At 39.8% G+C, this 15,338-nt stretch overlaps 1 protein-coding gene across 1 annotated transcript in view; it reads left to right on the forward strand.

Moving 5' to 3' along the window:
* The window catches only part of ACOT12 (acyl-CoA thioesterase 12), a 58,000-nt gene that overhangs the window by 41,859 nt on the left and 803 nt on the right, over window positions 1–15,338 (forward strand). The window contains 10 exon segments of the mRNA XM_077759834.1: window positions 686–842; window positions 2,836–2,955; window positions 3,814–3,964; window positions 4,525–4,580; window positions 4,894–4,957; window positions 5,647–5,745; window positions 5,747–5,788; window positions 5,791–5,832; window positions 10,672–10,805; window positions 13,495–13,623. Coding sequence (XP_077615960.1) covers window positions 686–842; window positions 2,836–2,955; window positions 3,814–3,964; window positions 4,525–4,580; window positions 4,894–4,957; window positions 5,647–5,745; window positions 5,747–5,788; window positions 5,791–5,832; window positions 10,672–10,805; window positions 13,495–13,623 — 994 coding nt within the window.

A 15,338-nucleotide genomic window follows, 5' to 3' on the forward strand; every position in this document is an offset into this window, starting at 1 on the left:
ATTTCTGTTCCTGACTGCATTCACTGCAAAACAGTAACCACGGAGGACACATTCCCATTCTGAAGTTTATACTAGAGCAAACTATTCCAGATACTCTGTATCCGTGGTCCTTTATAGCTCAAATTCCTTTCATTTTAACAACTTTATTCAGGTATAATTGATGTGCCATAAATAATATTATGCATACATAATACAATAATTATAAATAACANTAACTGATATGCCCTAAATTCATGTGCTCATATTCGAAGTACACAGTTTGATAAGTTTTGAGATGTGTACACCCATAGAACCATCACCACTGTCAAGTTAGTAACATCTCCATTAACTCCCAAATTTCTTTCTGACTCTCCCCACCCTGATCTGTCCCTTCTCCACTCCAAACAACTCAAGTTTAAATGTAATCATTTTAATCAAAATTCCAAAGGATTTGTAAGATAGATTGGAATACAGTCTCTAAAAGGGCCTTTCTAATCAGCTATCCAGTTCACTGTAAATATCCGCCATTATGAAGGTCACTCTTGAGAATCAAACCTGTTTATTTCCTCAGGAGATTTAAGTCTTTGGGAATAATTTAATTTTTCTGAAAATCCCATGAGTTAAGTGTGCAGGTAGGAATAAAAAGCCATAGTCCAAGGTTGTGCAGTTAACTCCACCAGTATTAATATCTGCATCCCCCTTTCAGATCCCATTTGTGATGAAGAGGAAGGAATGGTTTCTACAAGCAGCACCGCCGTTCAGAGCATTGAACTTGTCCTCCCACCCCATGCAAACCATCATGGAAATACATTTGGTGGCCAAATTATGGCTTGGATGGAGACTGTGGCCACTATTTCTGCAAGGTTCTTGGCTTTGACTTTTGGTGTCTGATGTTGTGTCCAGTGGGGAGAAATTAGAAAGGGTCTGAGTCCTGATTATTGAGCTAACTAAGGAGAGAAGGAGAGGAGAGTGTTGCCTTTTATTAAAATGAGAAGATAAGCCATTTATTTGTTTAGTTTAGGATTAATCTATCCTCTTTTTTTTCATATTTTATCTATTTTGAGAGAGATTGAGCATAAGTAGGGGATGGGCAGAGAGAGGGAGAGAGACAGAGAGAGGGAGAGAGAGAAAATGAGAGAGAGGGAATCCCAAGTGGGCTCCACATGTGGAGCTGGATGTAGGGCTCAAACTCACAAACCACGAGATTATGACCTGAGCTGAAACCAAGAGTTGGACAGTTAACCTGCTGAGCCATCCAGGCACCCCTAATTTGCCCTTTTGTTTGAAGGTGAATGTTTATGTTCTTGACTCAAAAATAAAAATGAAATGACAATTCAGTGCTTTATTCTGAATTCTAAATGGTGATCTTTTAATACTGCAGCTTCTGTAATGATAGTTATGACATGCTGGATGCAGAATAGAAATGGAAGACAACCTTTACACTTAAAAACAGTCAAGTTGCAAACTTTTTAAAAGACATTTTACAATTTGGTTGGACCTTTGAAGGTGCTGGTTAGAATCATTATGGCCAAAGGATTGACTGAAAAATAAGATGAGAAAGAGAGGAACTTGGAAGAATACTTAAGTACTCCTCAGTTTCAAAGAAAGCTATTTTATTATTAATGGAACCATGTAGGCAGTTGAGCAGTTTTAAGAACACTGTGTATTCTAAAATGCATTTGGACAGGAATTGCCCTAGTGACATTTTTGTAACCATAGAAAGTTGTTAAGATTTCATTTTTCCCAAAATTTAAAGAATGCTATTATGAGTATGTATATAATTGTTACTATAGTTAGAAACCTGTAGTAATCCTTTGTGTAATTATGCACAAATAACAGAGCTTGTTTTTAAAATGATAGTGTCTTTCTCAACGGCAATGAAGAATTTGAACCTTTTCTATCATAAAGGCTTACGATATAATTAACTAGGGCAGAATCTGTTCACTTAGTGTTGCCACAATTCCTTTAAGTAATTGCATGACTACAGTGGGGATCTAAAATTACAAAAGTAACTTTCTAAGATTAAATATACTTTACAGATATTTCAAAATTTCACACACACACACACACACAAAATTGTAAAATGTATACTTTGTAGCTTTTCAGGCTTTGTGTAGCAATCCAAGTAATTTTCCTGTAGGGGAAAATAATCTTTTGATATGTGAGTGAATTCAGTTAACTATAAAGCTAAGAAACTAGTGTGAATAGCACCAGCTGGTGGTTCCTTCACTGTGCCCCCTTCCAGTCTGGGAGTCACAACTTCCTGTAATTATGGTCATGAGCTGTCAGAATGAACAGAACCCTCACATGAGGACAGAAGACTTTAGTTTGTTTTTCAGAGGGACTTAAGTAGGGAACAAAACAAGAGCAGGACTGTCCCCACAAGAGCAGAAGCACCAAAAACCTCAGTAAAGACCCCCCAGCTTGGGGACATGGTATTTCCCAAAATATTTGCAGGGAGTGTACAGACCTACTCTCAACATACATAATCAAGTTATTCATTTCATTCTTAAAAGAGTTAAAAGATACTTATTTAGAAAGCACACTGAGGAGCTCCTGGGTGGCTCATTCAGTTAAGCATCCAACCTTGGCTTAGGTCATGATCTCACAGCTTATGTGTTCAACCCCTGAGTCAGGCAGTGCGCTGACAGCTCAGAGCCTGGAGCCTGCTTCAGATTCTCTCTCTCCGTCTCTCTCCGCCCCTTTCCCACTTGTACTCTCTCTCTTTCAAAATATAAATAAGCATTTAATAAAATAAAAAAATGAATATTTGTAGCATTCGTTAAGCAAGTCAGCAGTTCATGAAAATACTGTGGAGAGTGACCTCTTCCTCCTCTCTTCCCTTTGTTTCACCAGCCGCCTCTGTCAGGCACACCCACTTCTGAAGTCTGTGGATATGTTTAAGTTCCGGGGACCATCCGCTGTTGGAGATCGGCTTGTTTTCAATGCCATTGTCAACAATACATTTCAGACCTGGTAAAGCATTTCTAGTGCTCTTAGGCTACTGTGAATAAATTCAAACTTGCACGTGAATAATTTGTTTTTTCAGTTTAGAGGTGAGTGTAGGGAGAACTTTTAAGTAACCAAGTTCCTTCTAATTTTTTTTTAATGTCACTCAATCTTCAACATCTACAAACAACTCATTTTAACTCTGTTTTCTGCTTGGAGTCTCTTTGCACTTAGTAAATTGTGATGGGTTTGTTTTTGTCTCATAATAAGGGTGACACCCAGTTGGCCCATTTCAGTCTTGGTGTGTACCTGTCATAATTATTAACTCTTTTTTTCACTCTCAAAAGAGTCCTGGTGACTTTATGGTCAACTGACTCCTAATGAACCTGTTATTTATCACCATGAAGTCCAAACCACTTCCCAGTTATTTTTATTATTCTTGGTACACAATGAAAAGATTTAATTTCAGGGGGTTTTTTTCTTTTAAAATGTGAAAAACAGCATCTATGTTTCCTATCCAATTTTAGTGTTCAATGCTTTTTAATATGGAACTGTTGTTTTTAGGGGAGAAAACTTGACTTTGGCACTATTAACTCCCCCATTCCCCATTACCAAAATATGTTCATGCAGGTATATAAAGTACTTCCTAACTGGCCTTTTTTCCACTTGGGAGGAAAGTGAAGTGGGAGTACTCCCAGGAGCTTGTACGTCAGATCCATCAACCTGATGAAATGAGTTTTAACAGCTGCATAGATTTGCGATGACAAAGAGAAAAGCCCAGAGCCCTCATTCTTTTCCTCCCTCAGAAGAGCTGATGGCTGCATGGGCAGAGGAGGCCTGACACGCTCTGGTTCTCTGCCGACAGTTCTGTGTCGCCCTCTGCAGTGTCGAAGTGGGAGTGCGCGTGGAAGCCTTTGACTGTCAGGAGTGGTCTAAGGGCCAAGGCCATCACATCAACAGTGCTTTTCTCATTTATAATGCTGTCGATGATAAGGAAGAACTGGTCACATTTCCCAGAATCAAACCCATATCAAAGGTCAGTTATTAGCACATGAGTTCAGTAATCAGACCACTTATTCTGGGAGAAGTGGTAGGTACAGAGCTCCATGCAGAGTCTCCTCACACCAGCAACAACTTCCAAGGCTATTCCTCTGATTTTTTTAACATCACAAAGTAAAATGGACTTTTTCGTTTCTTTTTTTTTTTTTTACACCCAGCTCACTCTAAGCATTTGGTAGAATGATAGACGCCCTGGAGACCTTACCTCTGCTCAGCTACGTGCCTCTGTGGATAGCACATCATCTTCCATGTCCTGTTTCTGACTCTCTTCTCCCGCTTCTTTACATCTAGTGAGATGTATGTATAATTCTGATAAGAGAAATGGTAACAGTCACCACTTTAAAAAAGGAAAGAAAAGGGCTGTAAAGGTTTTGTTTTTATCCATGCACTTGCCCTTCGTGGGTGATGAGTGCGGTCCACACAGCACACCGTGTGTGTCCCAGCTAATCCCTTCAACTGATTTTGGCGAGAGGGACTCAAGGATTGTAGCATTAAAATATTAGAAATTTATTGATTTTACTTTGTCTTTTATTTAAGGACGATTTTAGACGGTATCGTGGAGCTATTGCACGCAAGAGAATTCGCTTAGGCAGGTAAGGGATGTGGGTGTAAGGATTTGAGGCTACATTCTCTTATCTAACAAATTATACAACAAAGAGCCCCTCTCAGGGTGTCTGTTCCCACAAATGTAAAGTGAAACGGTCTGATATTTTCTGACTGGAGTCTAACTGTGACAGAAATTTTTTTCTTGATTGTTCCACTAGTAAAGCAGTTTTTAAAATTGCTGATTTCAGTTCAGGAAAGTGTCATGGTGACTTGTGTGCCAAATGCAGGGAAGAAAACTTTATTTACTATTTACAACATTATTATTATAACGTGTTAGTTAACATTTTAATTTTTTCCCAGAAAATATGTTACTTCCCACAAAGAAGAAGTGCCAGTTTGTGTACGATGGGACATAAACAACCAGGTAACAGTTTTATGATTTGGAGCTCTCCGTGTAAAGATGGAAAAGGACATCATCATAAACATGAAAGTTCCCATGTTTAACTGATTCAGTTTGTGCCAACACAGGTTAGATGAAATGCTAAATTATATCAACCAGTCATCTCAAAATGAAACAAAACCAAACTATTAGTAAGTGGTTACCAACTAGTAGTTTCCGTGCACTGTCGGAATTACATGCACAGTTTCCAAACTACAGACTCAGAATGGTCTGCCCTTAAATGCATTCAAGCAGTGTAACACTGAAATCTGGTGTCTCACTGTGATTGATGCTGAAAAGACATGCCTTCCAGCTTGCATTTTTATAACACAACCACACAGTATTAGTCATTTTAAAGTTTTTGACCATAAATTATAAAAAGAAATCTAAGTGTGCTGATTACACTTTGATTACAAGTCATACAGAAAGGTTATGTTGTCTTTGCTCAGGACAGCAATTAAAACAATACTAATTTGCTAAGCATGCAGGCCTCATCTTCTTTTCTCTGAATTCCGAAGTAAGTGTTCGAGACAAATTATGTCATATGTCACCACAGCTTAGTTGTAAGATTAGCATTGTCACTTTGGCTTTAACAGTTCCCATTTTCTAAGCAGAAACTATCTGATCACATCTCTGTGGATTGAACTCTCAGCTTTTATGATATTTGTGTTTAGGTATCCCTGAGTAACGCCAATGTGGAGGCTCTCAAAAATCTGGCAGCCAAGAGTGGTTGGGAGGTCACCAGTGCTGTGGAAAAGGTAGGAGGCATCCAGGTCTGTGCACAGCCTGCTGTCCGTCGCAAATAAAAGTTGCCATATGCTGCTGGTGGTGGTTCTCCTCCTACTGCTGCTTTTAAGAAGGTAAAAAATCTCTCTGGGAAACTATTTCTAAGAGGCGAGTATCTTTCCAGCACTGAATCTACTGCTCCATTCCAGTTGATTTGTGGTCTTCCAGGGCGCCCCACACGTTCCTGCCTCTGAACTCAGTTCTCATATTCCACTTCTCTCTGTCTCTCCTCTCCATCTGCCTCACTCCTACCTGGGCTTCAAGACTGGGACAGATGCTTCTGCATAAAGCCATTCCTATAATCCTGACTGAAGGGACTTCCCTGGAGGAACCCCCTTAGGAATTCCTTTTTCAAAATTAATTTGTCATGAATTATGCTCCATCCTGTGACATTGCTTCCACTGCTTCGTTGAACTGATGTTGACGTCTTATGTAGTAATTTAACTTTTTACACATAGTCTTTTCCCCTAACTAGATTATGAACTTTTGAAGAAAGAAACCCTGTCTTGACTTTTTTGTATCTTTCTTAGCACCTTTTACACTATTTTGCAGGTCATCAAATTTAAATAAACAGATATCATTTGGATTCTAATTTTATCTAATTTCAGAAGTAGTTAGGAGACCCTTTGAAGCTGATGCCCACAACTAGACTGTACTGTAAGGCATTTATCTCACCGCTGTAGATGGTCCCAGGACATAGCAGTGCTGAGCACTTAGAAAGTGCTCAGTAATGCCAGCAGTGTGTGCTCACGCTTCAGTGTGTACTGTTTTTCATCATCAGTGAAGCAGCAGCACCTACAGTAGAGTGACCATATGTCCTGGATGTCCATCATAATTAGTGATCATTCCATCTGACGTTTTATCATGTTCCATCTGACGTTTTATCATAAATATTGATAATGCCTCAGTGTCCCAGTTTGGACAATAAATTATATGGTCACTTACTATAAAATTGAAGGAAACTGAGATGCTGCTTTACTGATTTTTTTTTAACCTTGACCTTTTGTCAGTGTTTTATTCTGGTTTGTTGGCTTTTAGTATGTCTTTGTCTGTACTTGTGAATCCTTTCCGGGTCTCTCTTACCCTCTTTGGATCCAGTTAGGTTTCCATGCATGCTTAATTCAGTGATGCAGAAACACAGGTTAAGCATAATAAAATGGTCTTCTTCTCTTTAGCCTTCATAAGAGATGCTTCAAGGTTTTTCTTTTACTAACATGAAGTCTGTTTCTTGCATCATTGCTGGCATCTAAGCAGCGTTGGAAAGGGCAAACTTGCATCTGGAATGAAGGAAGAGAGTACATTTTGTGAAATCATATATAAAAATTCAGTTCTTTGGGAGTTTAGGGGTAGAAATAAATCTATACTAATGAATGGTGTATTGGCTCATATCTAAGGAGAACTATCAATAATTAATTCTTAATTTTTGTACAGAAAGTTATTAGAAGATGTTATATAATTAAAGCAACATTCTTATGTCATTTCTGTTGAATTTGAAGCCCTCTGATTCTTTAGATTGTATTTATGATAAAAATTTGTTTTGTTTCCTGAGTTACCCTGCTCTCCTACTTTTTAAAGCTTTTGTATCCTTTTTAATTTTAAAATACAGTTCTCTTACTTTTTTCTGTCACCTTTTAGTTGAATAATCCTTACAACTATGTGTTAGGAATCATATTTATTTCAGGGTTTAAAGCCTATACTTATTTTTGATACAAATTAGTTAAATGGCAAAAGTAATATTTTTGATGTTTGTAATCAAATTGGGCAATACTTATTCTTTTAACTTATTTCATTTTTATGTATGATGCTGGAATTAATAATAGTAGTAATACAAGGGGCAAAATGTGAACCCTCACCTTAAAGGAGCTTATAGTTGTGGTCTCTTTGGATAACATCACACGTACACATGGAACAGCTGAAGAAAAACTTTAAGGTAATTTATAAACAAGTGAGAGATTGTAATATTTAAATCATAAAGGTCAGCTCTTAGGCAGTTCAACAAAGTAAAGCAAGACAGTTATTTACAGAGGACTTTGGAGACGGGGTGATTCTTTTCTCCTTGAAGATAGTATAACTAGATTGCTGGAGCATGAAAGGGCCTCTCTAGGCAGTGAGGAGTTGGGAGTCCAATCCTTACAGTAGAAATCAGCCTGTATAGGAGACTAACCTGATGGGAGTAGCTTTTAATTTAGGGAGCAGCTGAGAGTGTACTGCTGGAAAGGCTGTGATGAAAGCCAGAATGGCAAGGACCACTTGAAAACCTTTACACAGAACAAAACAGAGAACAGGAGACAGACCAGAGGAGCTGTTCTCACTGAAGCTGGGAAGAGCTCCACCAGACCAGCTCTCCTCCCCTTCACGGGGGTTCCTGGGGAAGGAAGGTCGCTTCCTCTTAACCACCGAGGCCTCTATAAAAAACAGTTTTGTTCTCCTTCCCGCAATGTTTTCTCAATAGCATATTTGTCAACAGACAGTATAAAATTCTAAAATTATACTCTTTCCTCTTGTGCTCTTTGTATAAGATATCTAAATCCATGAAAAGGAATCTCATTAGAATGAAAAAGCAGTATCATTATGAAATGTTAGCAATTTTGAGCTTACTTTCAGCTTCCTTTAATAGAATAAAATTTGCCGGATATCAAATGATACAATGTTTGAGTTGGTTACAGTTGGAATTTAACCTGTACTCTTCTGAGCATGAAGGAGAACATGTTTTCTTGAAGAGCTGGTCTTGGAGAATTTTTTCACTAAGCAGAAGTTGGCTTTTCTAAAATACTAGAGTTTAAGATCAACACCAGCAGCTGCCATTCCTTGTCTGCTCTGTCTGGATCAATGTCATTGGTTCCCACAGCAGAGCAATTAGAAGGACTTTCTGCTACCTTCACCTTCTGGGAGAAGGATCAAAGTATCATTCACTCATCTGATAACATACTCCGCACTGGATAAGTGTAGCAAGCTATGTGAGGGCAGAGTTTCATGGTGGCTACTCAGCTTGGTGTTTGCCGGCTACTCAGCTTGGTGTTTGCCTTGGCTCCAGGATAGAAAGTAGCAGTGTGTTTCTGCGACCTGGGGAGCAGCTTTCTGGAAAAGTACCATGATTCTTTCCTTTGGCTTCTCTAACACTACCACAGACTGGGTGCCTTAAACAACAGAAATGAATTTCTTACAGTTATGGAAGCTGGAAGTTTGAGATCAAGGTGCTGGCAGGGTTCATTCCTTCTGAAGAAGTGAGAAAGAATCTGTTCCAGGCCTCTCTTCTAGCTTCTGGTGGTTTGCTGGCAATCTTTGGTGTTCCTTGGCTTGTAAATGTGTCACCTGGTTTCTGCCTTCATCTTCATATGGCATTCTCCCAGTGTGCATGTCTGCATCCAAATTTCCCCTTTTTATAATAATATCAGTCATTGGATTAGGGGCCAATCCTACTGCAATATAACCTCATCTTAACCAACTACATCTGCAATGACCCTGTTCCCAAATAAGATCACATTCTGAGGTACTGGCAGAACTTTAACATATGAATTTGAGGAGACACAATTCAACCCTTGACAAGTGCTTAGCCCAGTATCACATCCTTCTTCATCTTGGTTCCATCAGTGTAGACTATGACTGCCCCAAGGCCTGATTCTGCCACAAGGTGAGGAATTCACCCTGGCCACCTGCCCTTGTTCCCTCTGAGACTACAGAGCCCTAGAAGCCTGGCTTAGAGCCACGTGGCCACCAAGTTTTGATAAGATGACTTCCTTCTAGATTTATACCAGGAACCTCCTTTGACTTCTTCTGTACAGGGAACAAAGTTAGGCATGGCCATGTTGGGGTGAGTCTCAACCCCCAACTGGAGCCCCATCCATGGCTTTCTGTTTCACATGTCCACAGCCCAGGCCATGTCCTATGTGGGCTTGATTTAAAGATGGTCTTAGCACAAAGTTAACTAACTGGAGAGTTAACATGGTGTAAACAAACCGATACTCTCTCTTTCTAGTCTGCTTTTAGTCGATTTCTTATTTTTTCATTTTCTTCTTGAAGATATTTATGTTTAAATAAAGGTTTTCTCCCTCACAGCCTGACTTGTCCATCTGCTTGATTCTTGCAATGAAGTCTTAACCCTCTGTTTGTTTGTCATCTCACAGCTTGTTGCCATGGGGATGATTATAAGATGGCACATTTCAACACCAACTTCAAAGCATCCTGAAAGAGATGGAGAAAATGAGCAGGATAGAAATGTGTTCTTAGCTGAGCACGTTATCTCTGATTATTATCAAAAGTGCAATGGCAGGAGAGTTTGGAGTAACAGGGAATACATTATTGTTTATGTATATGTCAAAGGGCTCCCCAAGACAGGCTTCTTCTTATCTAAGGCATAACAACATTAGAAAACCAGGAATTGGCTCTCAGGAGTATGGGCCCTTGTGATTCACAATTGAAAGAATGCTTTGTGCTGAAGAAACATGGTGCTTCCTACCCTTTTGCAAGGTTGAATTGGTTCTAGAAGTGGTGACTTGGGTCCCGTTGACATGCTGACAACCTGGGAAAGTGTCCAAGGTGTCTGGAGGGAGATGAAGCACTGACTTGCCTATCAGCCCATTTGTATTTTCTGTTGTTCCTAAGTGGAGTCAGGGAGATATCATAAAGACATAAAAAGAGGAAGGTTTACATTCTTTATTTTTCAAGAGAAGACCGTTGCACAGTAGTTAAATAACCTGTGTCACGTATTGTTTAGAGGGCACAGAGGACAACACCCTGGTCCAAGCTCTAGACATCCAGGTATTTGAAGGGAAATTGCCATCATTTGGCTTCATCTTTATTCAGGTTCCAAGATGCCCTAGGTAGCACAATCAGCCTGTGACTGTGTGTGGTTTTTAAAGTCAAAACATCTGTTTTTATTTTGTAATTTATTTTTTCTTGTTATTATATTTTAGATAAAAATATATACCCTGGAAGAGCATGACCTTTTATCTATTTGGGTTGAAAAGCAGGTGGAAAGACCAGCACACCTGACTTATCATCTCTTGTCTGACTTTACCAAGAGACCTTTGTGGGACCCCCATTTTGTGTAAGAATACATTTAAAATATTTTTTAAGCAGCCCTGACATCATGTAAAAGATGGCCTCCATGTTGCAATCCATCTCCATTGCCTAGTATATGACCCATTGTTTTTAATTAAAAGTATGTTTTAAAACTTGCCCTGCACAGAAAACTGCATCAAGTGCTACTGAGAGACATAAAAACAAAAATTTTCTTAATACTTCATTTAGCATTTATATTGAGTTGACATGGTTTACCCACATCTGTTGTAATCCTCCCAACAACTCTTCAAGTTTGATATTACTCCCACTCAAAGGGAGAGGTTCTGAGACTTGCCAAGATTGCACAGGCAGGAAAACAACAGAACCCAAATTGGAACCCAGATCCGTCAGGCTTTGAATTCCACACTCTTGTACTTGAACTCACAGCTTCGGTGTACTTGAGGAAGTGATTATCTAATTGGCCTTCCCACTTTCCACTCTGGATATTTAATTAGCGGTTCCTTCTCTTTCTGTGAAGCAGCACTCCCTGGTGAGAAGCTGAGAGGAAGCTGCGTGAGTAACTGAAGTCAAAGGCATCCCTGCCAGCTTTTCCTGTCTGATCAGGGCCGACTGTCAGCTGCAGTCTCTCCCTTCTGTTACTCCCTGTCCCCTGCACCCCAATCCAGCCTCCTCCATTCTCGCTCCTTTCCTGGAATGCAAGGCACCTGCACTCACTGGGTCTGATTACACTCAGATCACGCCCCCTCCTCCAAGAAGTTCCAGCTCCTGGGGCTGCATACAGCACTCCAGGCCTCACTGGGCATCTTGCTAAAAGGGAAGGATTGGTGAGATGGGCTTCCTGTTATATCAAATGTTACCATTTACTTCCTAATCTTAATGAGGTAGAAGCTCATTTTTCTTTTTAAATTTTAGTATTTCTTTTTGAGAGAGAGAGAGAGTGTGATCGAGCAAGGGGCAGAGAGAGAGGGAGACACAGAATCCAAAGCAGGCTCCAGGCTCTGAGGTGTCAGCACAGAGCCCAGCTCAGGGCTTGAACTTATGAATCGTGAAATCATGACCTGAGCCAAAGTCAGATGCATAACCTACTGAGCCACCCAGGTGCCCCTCATTTTTAAAATGACTAATAAGTCTTGGGAGCACCTGGGTGGCTCAGTCAGTTAAATATATGACTTTGGCTCAGGTCATGATTTCAGGGTTCATGAGTTCGAGCCTCACATCAAGCTCTCTGCTCTCAGCACAGAGCCTGCTTTGGATCCTCTGTCCCCTTCTCTTTCTGCCCCCCCCCCCCCACTTATTCTCTCTCTCTTTCTCTCTTTCTCTTCTCTCTTAAAACCAAAACATTGAAAAATAAAATAAAATGGCTAGGGGCACGTGGGTGGCTCAGTCATTTAAGCATCCGACTTCAGCTTAGGTCATGATCTCACGGTTCGTGGGTTTGAGCCCCGCATCACGCTCTGTGCTGACAGCTCAGAGCCTGGAGTCTGCTTTGGATTCTGTGTCTCTCTCTCTCTCTAACCTTCCCCTGCTCACTCTCTGTCTCTGTCTCTCTCTGTCTCTCTCACTCTCTCTGTCTCTCTCTCAGAAATAAATAGAAGATTTTTTAAAAATGGCTAAACCGGGAATGCCTGGATGGCTGATTCAGTTAAACATCTCACTCTTGATCTTGGCTCAGGTCATGATCTCATGGTTCTTGGGTTCAAGCCCGTCATTGGGCTCTGGACTGACATCATGGAACCTGCTTGGGATTCTCTCTCTCCCTCCCTCTCTCTCTCTCTCCCCCTCCCTCCCTCTCTCTCTCTCTCAAAAATAAATTAAACTTAAAATAGAATGCCTAAACCTAATTATGATTAATACCATGTAAGAGACAATGTAATACCACTAAAGTAAAACACCTTTGGGGTCATGTGTTACATTTGCATTGATACCAGAATAATACATGATGGTTAATGCTACCATGATAAATTCTGAGAGAAGAGGAAATATTTCATGATTTTCTTCCATCAATATTTGTAGATACTCTGTAGGTACAAAGCTTTTATCAAGAACAATGCCTAAATTTTGGTGTTACTGTTACCTATGTCTCCTTACATCCCAGCCAAACTGAACTTGAATGAGTGAAGGAATGAATGAATTCTTACTTGTCTTGTGTACCTATTGTGATTCAGGCCAGGTGTTTTCACTTAATCCTCACAATAACTGCATAGGTATGGGGTTTTCATTTTACAAATGAAAAAATAAAGTGACTTGTCTAACATAACACTGATATGAAGTATACACATGGGATTCAAAAATAAAGTTGTCTGGCTCTGAACTTAGTACTCTTTCCAGTGTACCATATTCCTTTACCTGAGTCCTTCCTTGATGTCTAAACAATTGACTAGTCTTCAAGTATTATTACCTGATTCTAGAGAAAAATAATTTTGTGCCAAACAGCTATAAATGCTATTTTTGCTATTCTCTGAAGTGCTGAGGGCAGTGACTTCAGAATCACATGGCCACCATTTTCTCCATCACACACATAATTATTCCTGCTGACCAAACAGCTTTCTAAAGACAGACTTTGAGAAATAATGCTGGCTTTGGCAGGATGGTTATGTGAATAGAAGACTGAATGTGGACCTCAGTAATGAAGTTTTGGAAATAAAAGAAGTGAATGCCTTATTCAAGCATGTAGAAAAAGGTGTGGCCTTTCTTTCGCTGTTGTATTTACATAGGTCCTGTGAAGTCATAAACTGGGTGAGTGAAGGTGATCAGATATATTATATCACTTGTCCTATAGTGAATGGTGACAAACCCAAAGACCTGGTAGTACTTGTATCACGAAGAAGACCTCTCAAAAATGGGTGAGTATATGCAATTCAAGTGCCATATTAATGTTTTATAGAAGAGGGTAAAATGAAAAAGTTGATATGAAAATAAGGCAATATAGGCATTTTTGATCTTGAATGATATGCATCTGAATTTTTTCTAGATGGACCTTTAATAATTTAAAAATAGGGGCGCCTGGGTGGCTTAGTCGGTTAAGTGTCCGACTTTCGCTTGGGTCATGATCTCGCGGTTCGTGGGTTCGAGCCCTGCGTCGGGCTCTGTGCTGACTGCCAGCTCAGAGCCTGGAGCCTGTTTCATTCTGTGACTCCCTCTCTCTCTGATCCTCCCTCCCCTGCTCACGCTGTCTCTCTCTCTCTTAGAAATAAATAAAAAACATTTAAAAAAAATAATTTAAAAATATCATCTATTAAATGCTACTTGTTTGCAAAGCACCATGCAAGATTCCTAAAGCAGTTCCTTTCCTTTTGCTTTATGCACATATCAAACGGACAGTTAGCAAACCTTTGGAACCTTCCAGTATTAGTAAAAATCCAATGTGACTACCAAAGGAAACGTTGGGAATCGGTTTAGAATTTATAAAGGCTCAATTGTGCTAGACATCTAAAATGTCTGGCTGCCACGTAGGGCTGTTAATCAGACTGTGTGTCCATGATATCTCTGTGGGCATTGGACTTCTCAGGGCACAGTGTCTGTGTTCTAAAGGGAAGGGTCCTAAGATTAAGTGTTCAAAGAAATAAGAAGTCGAAGCTTTCAGGATGGCTTAAGTCTACACCTGGAACTGGCCAGCATAATTTCCAACGTCAGTGCTGGCCTATAAGAATAATCGAACATGTGTGAATATTACTAATGCACATGGATGTTCATTATAGTATCATTTATTATGGAAAAGAAATAGAAATTGAGGGTCCATCTTATAAATTATGGTAGAGCCATATTGCAGAGTACCATGCCATCACTTTTTTTTAATGTTTATTTTTGAGAGAGACAGAGCATGAGATGGGGGGAGGGTCAGAGAGGGAGACAGAGAATCTGAGGGGTAGAGGGAGACAGAGTATCCAAAACAGGCTGCAGGCTCTGAGCTGTCAGCACAGAGCACAATGCAGGGCTTGAAGTCTGGAAGGGCAAGTTCATGACCTGAGCCAAAGTCACAAGTTGAACCGACTGAGCCCCCAGGCATCCTGCCATCATTAAAAAAGATGAAGTAGCTATAAAGGCGCTGATACAGAAATACCTCCAAAGATTTAGTTAGGCGAAAAATCAAACTATACACCAATATTTATTAAATGATTATATTTACACAAAAATCTATGTATGCATTTGCTTATATCAATGTTATAATTTATAAAAAGGTCTGGAAGACTACAGAGCAAAATAATAACAGTGGTCATCTTCAGGATGAGAACAGACTGTGGCTAGGGTGGACTGAGAAAGACTGTTTTCTAGTTCATAAGGTTCTCTGTTGTGTGAAGTTTCTTTAAATCAGTGGATTTTGTTTTATTTTATTTTTAATTAAAAAAGGATAAGAGCCTGAAATTATAACCCATTAGGCATAATAAAGTATGCTTGGAAGTTGATTCCACTTTGTGGAGTTATGCAAAGTATAAGCAATTCTTAGGCAGAAAACACCTGTAGCCCTTATTACCTTCCCTGCCCTTGAATGTAGCCATAGAGAATGTTTTCTCATGCAGAGAAAACCCCTCATCTCATCTCAAAGATCTGGGTCTCCATA

This window comes from Crocuta crocuta, unplaced genomic scaffold (genome assembly GCF_008692635.1).
Source record: "Crocuta crocuta isolate KB4526 unplaced genomic scaffold, BGI_CrCroc_1.0 scaffold162, whole genome shotgun sequence".
NCBI classification, from domain to species: Eukaryota; Metazoa; Chordata; class Mammalia; order Carnivora; family Hyaenidae; genus Crocuta; species Crocuta crocuta.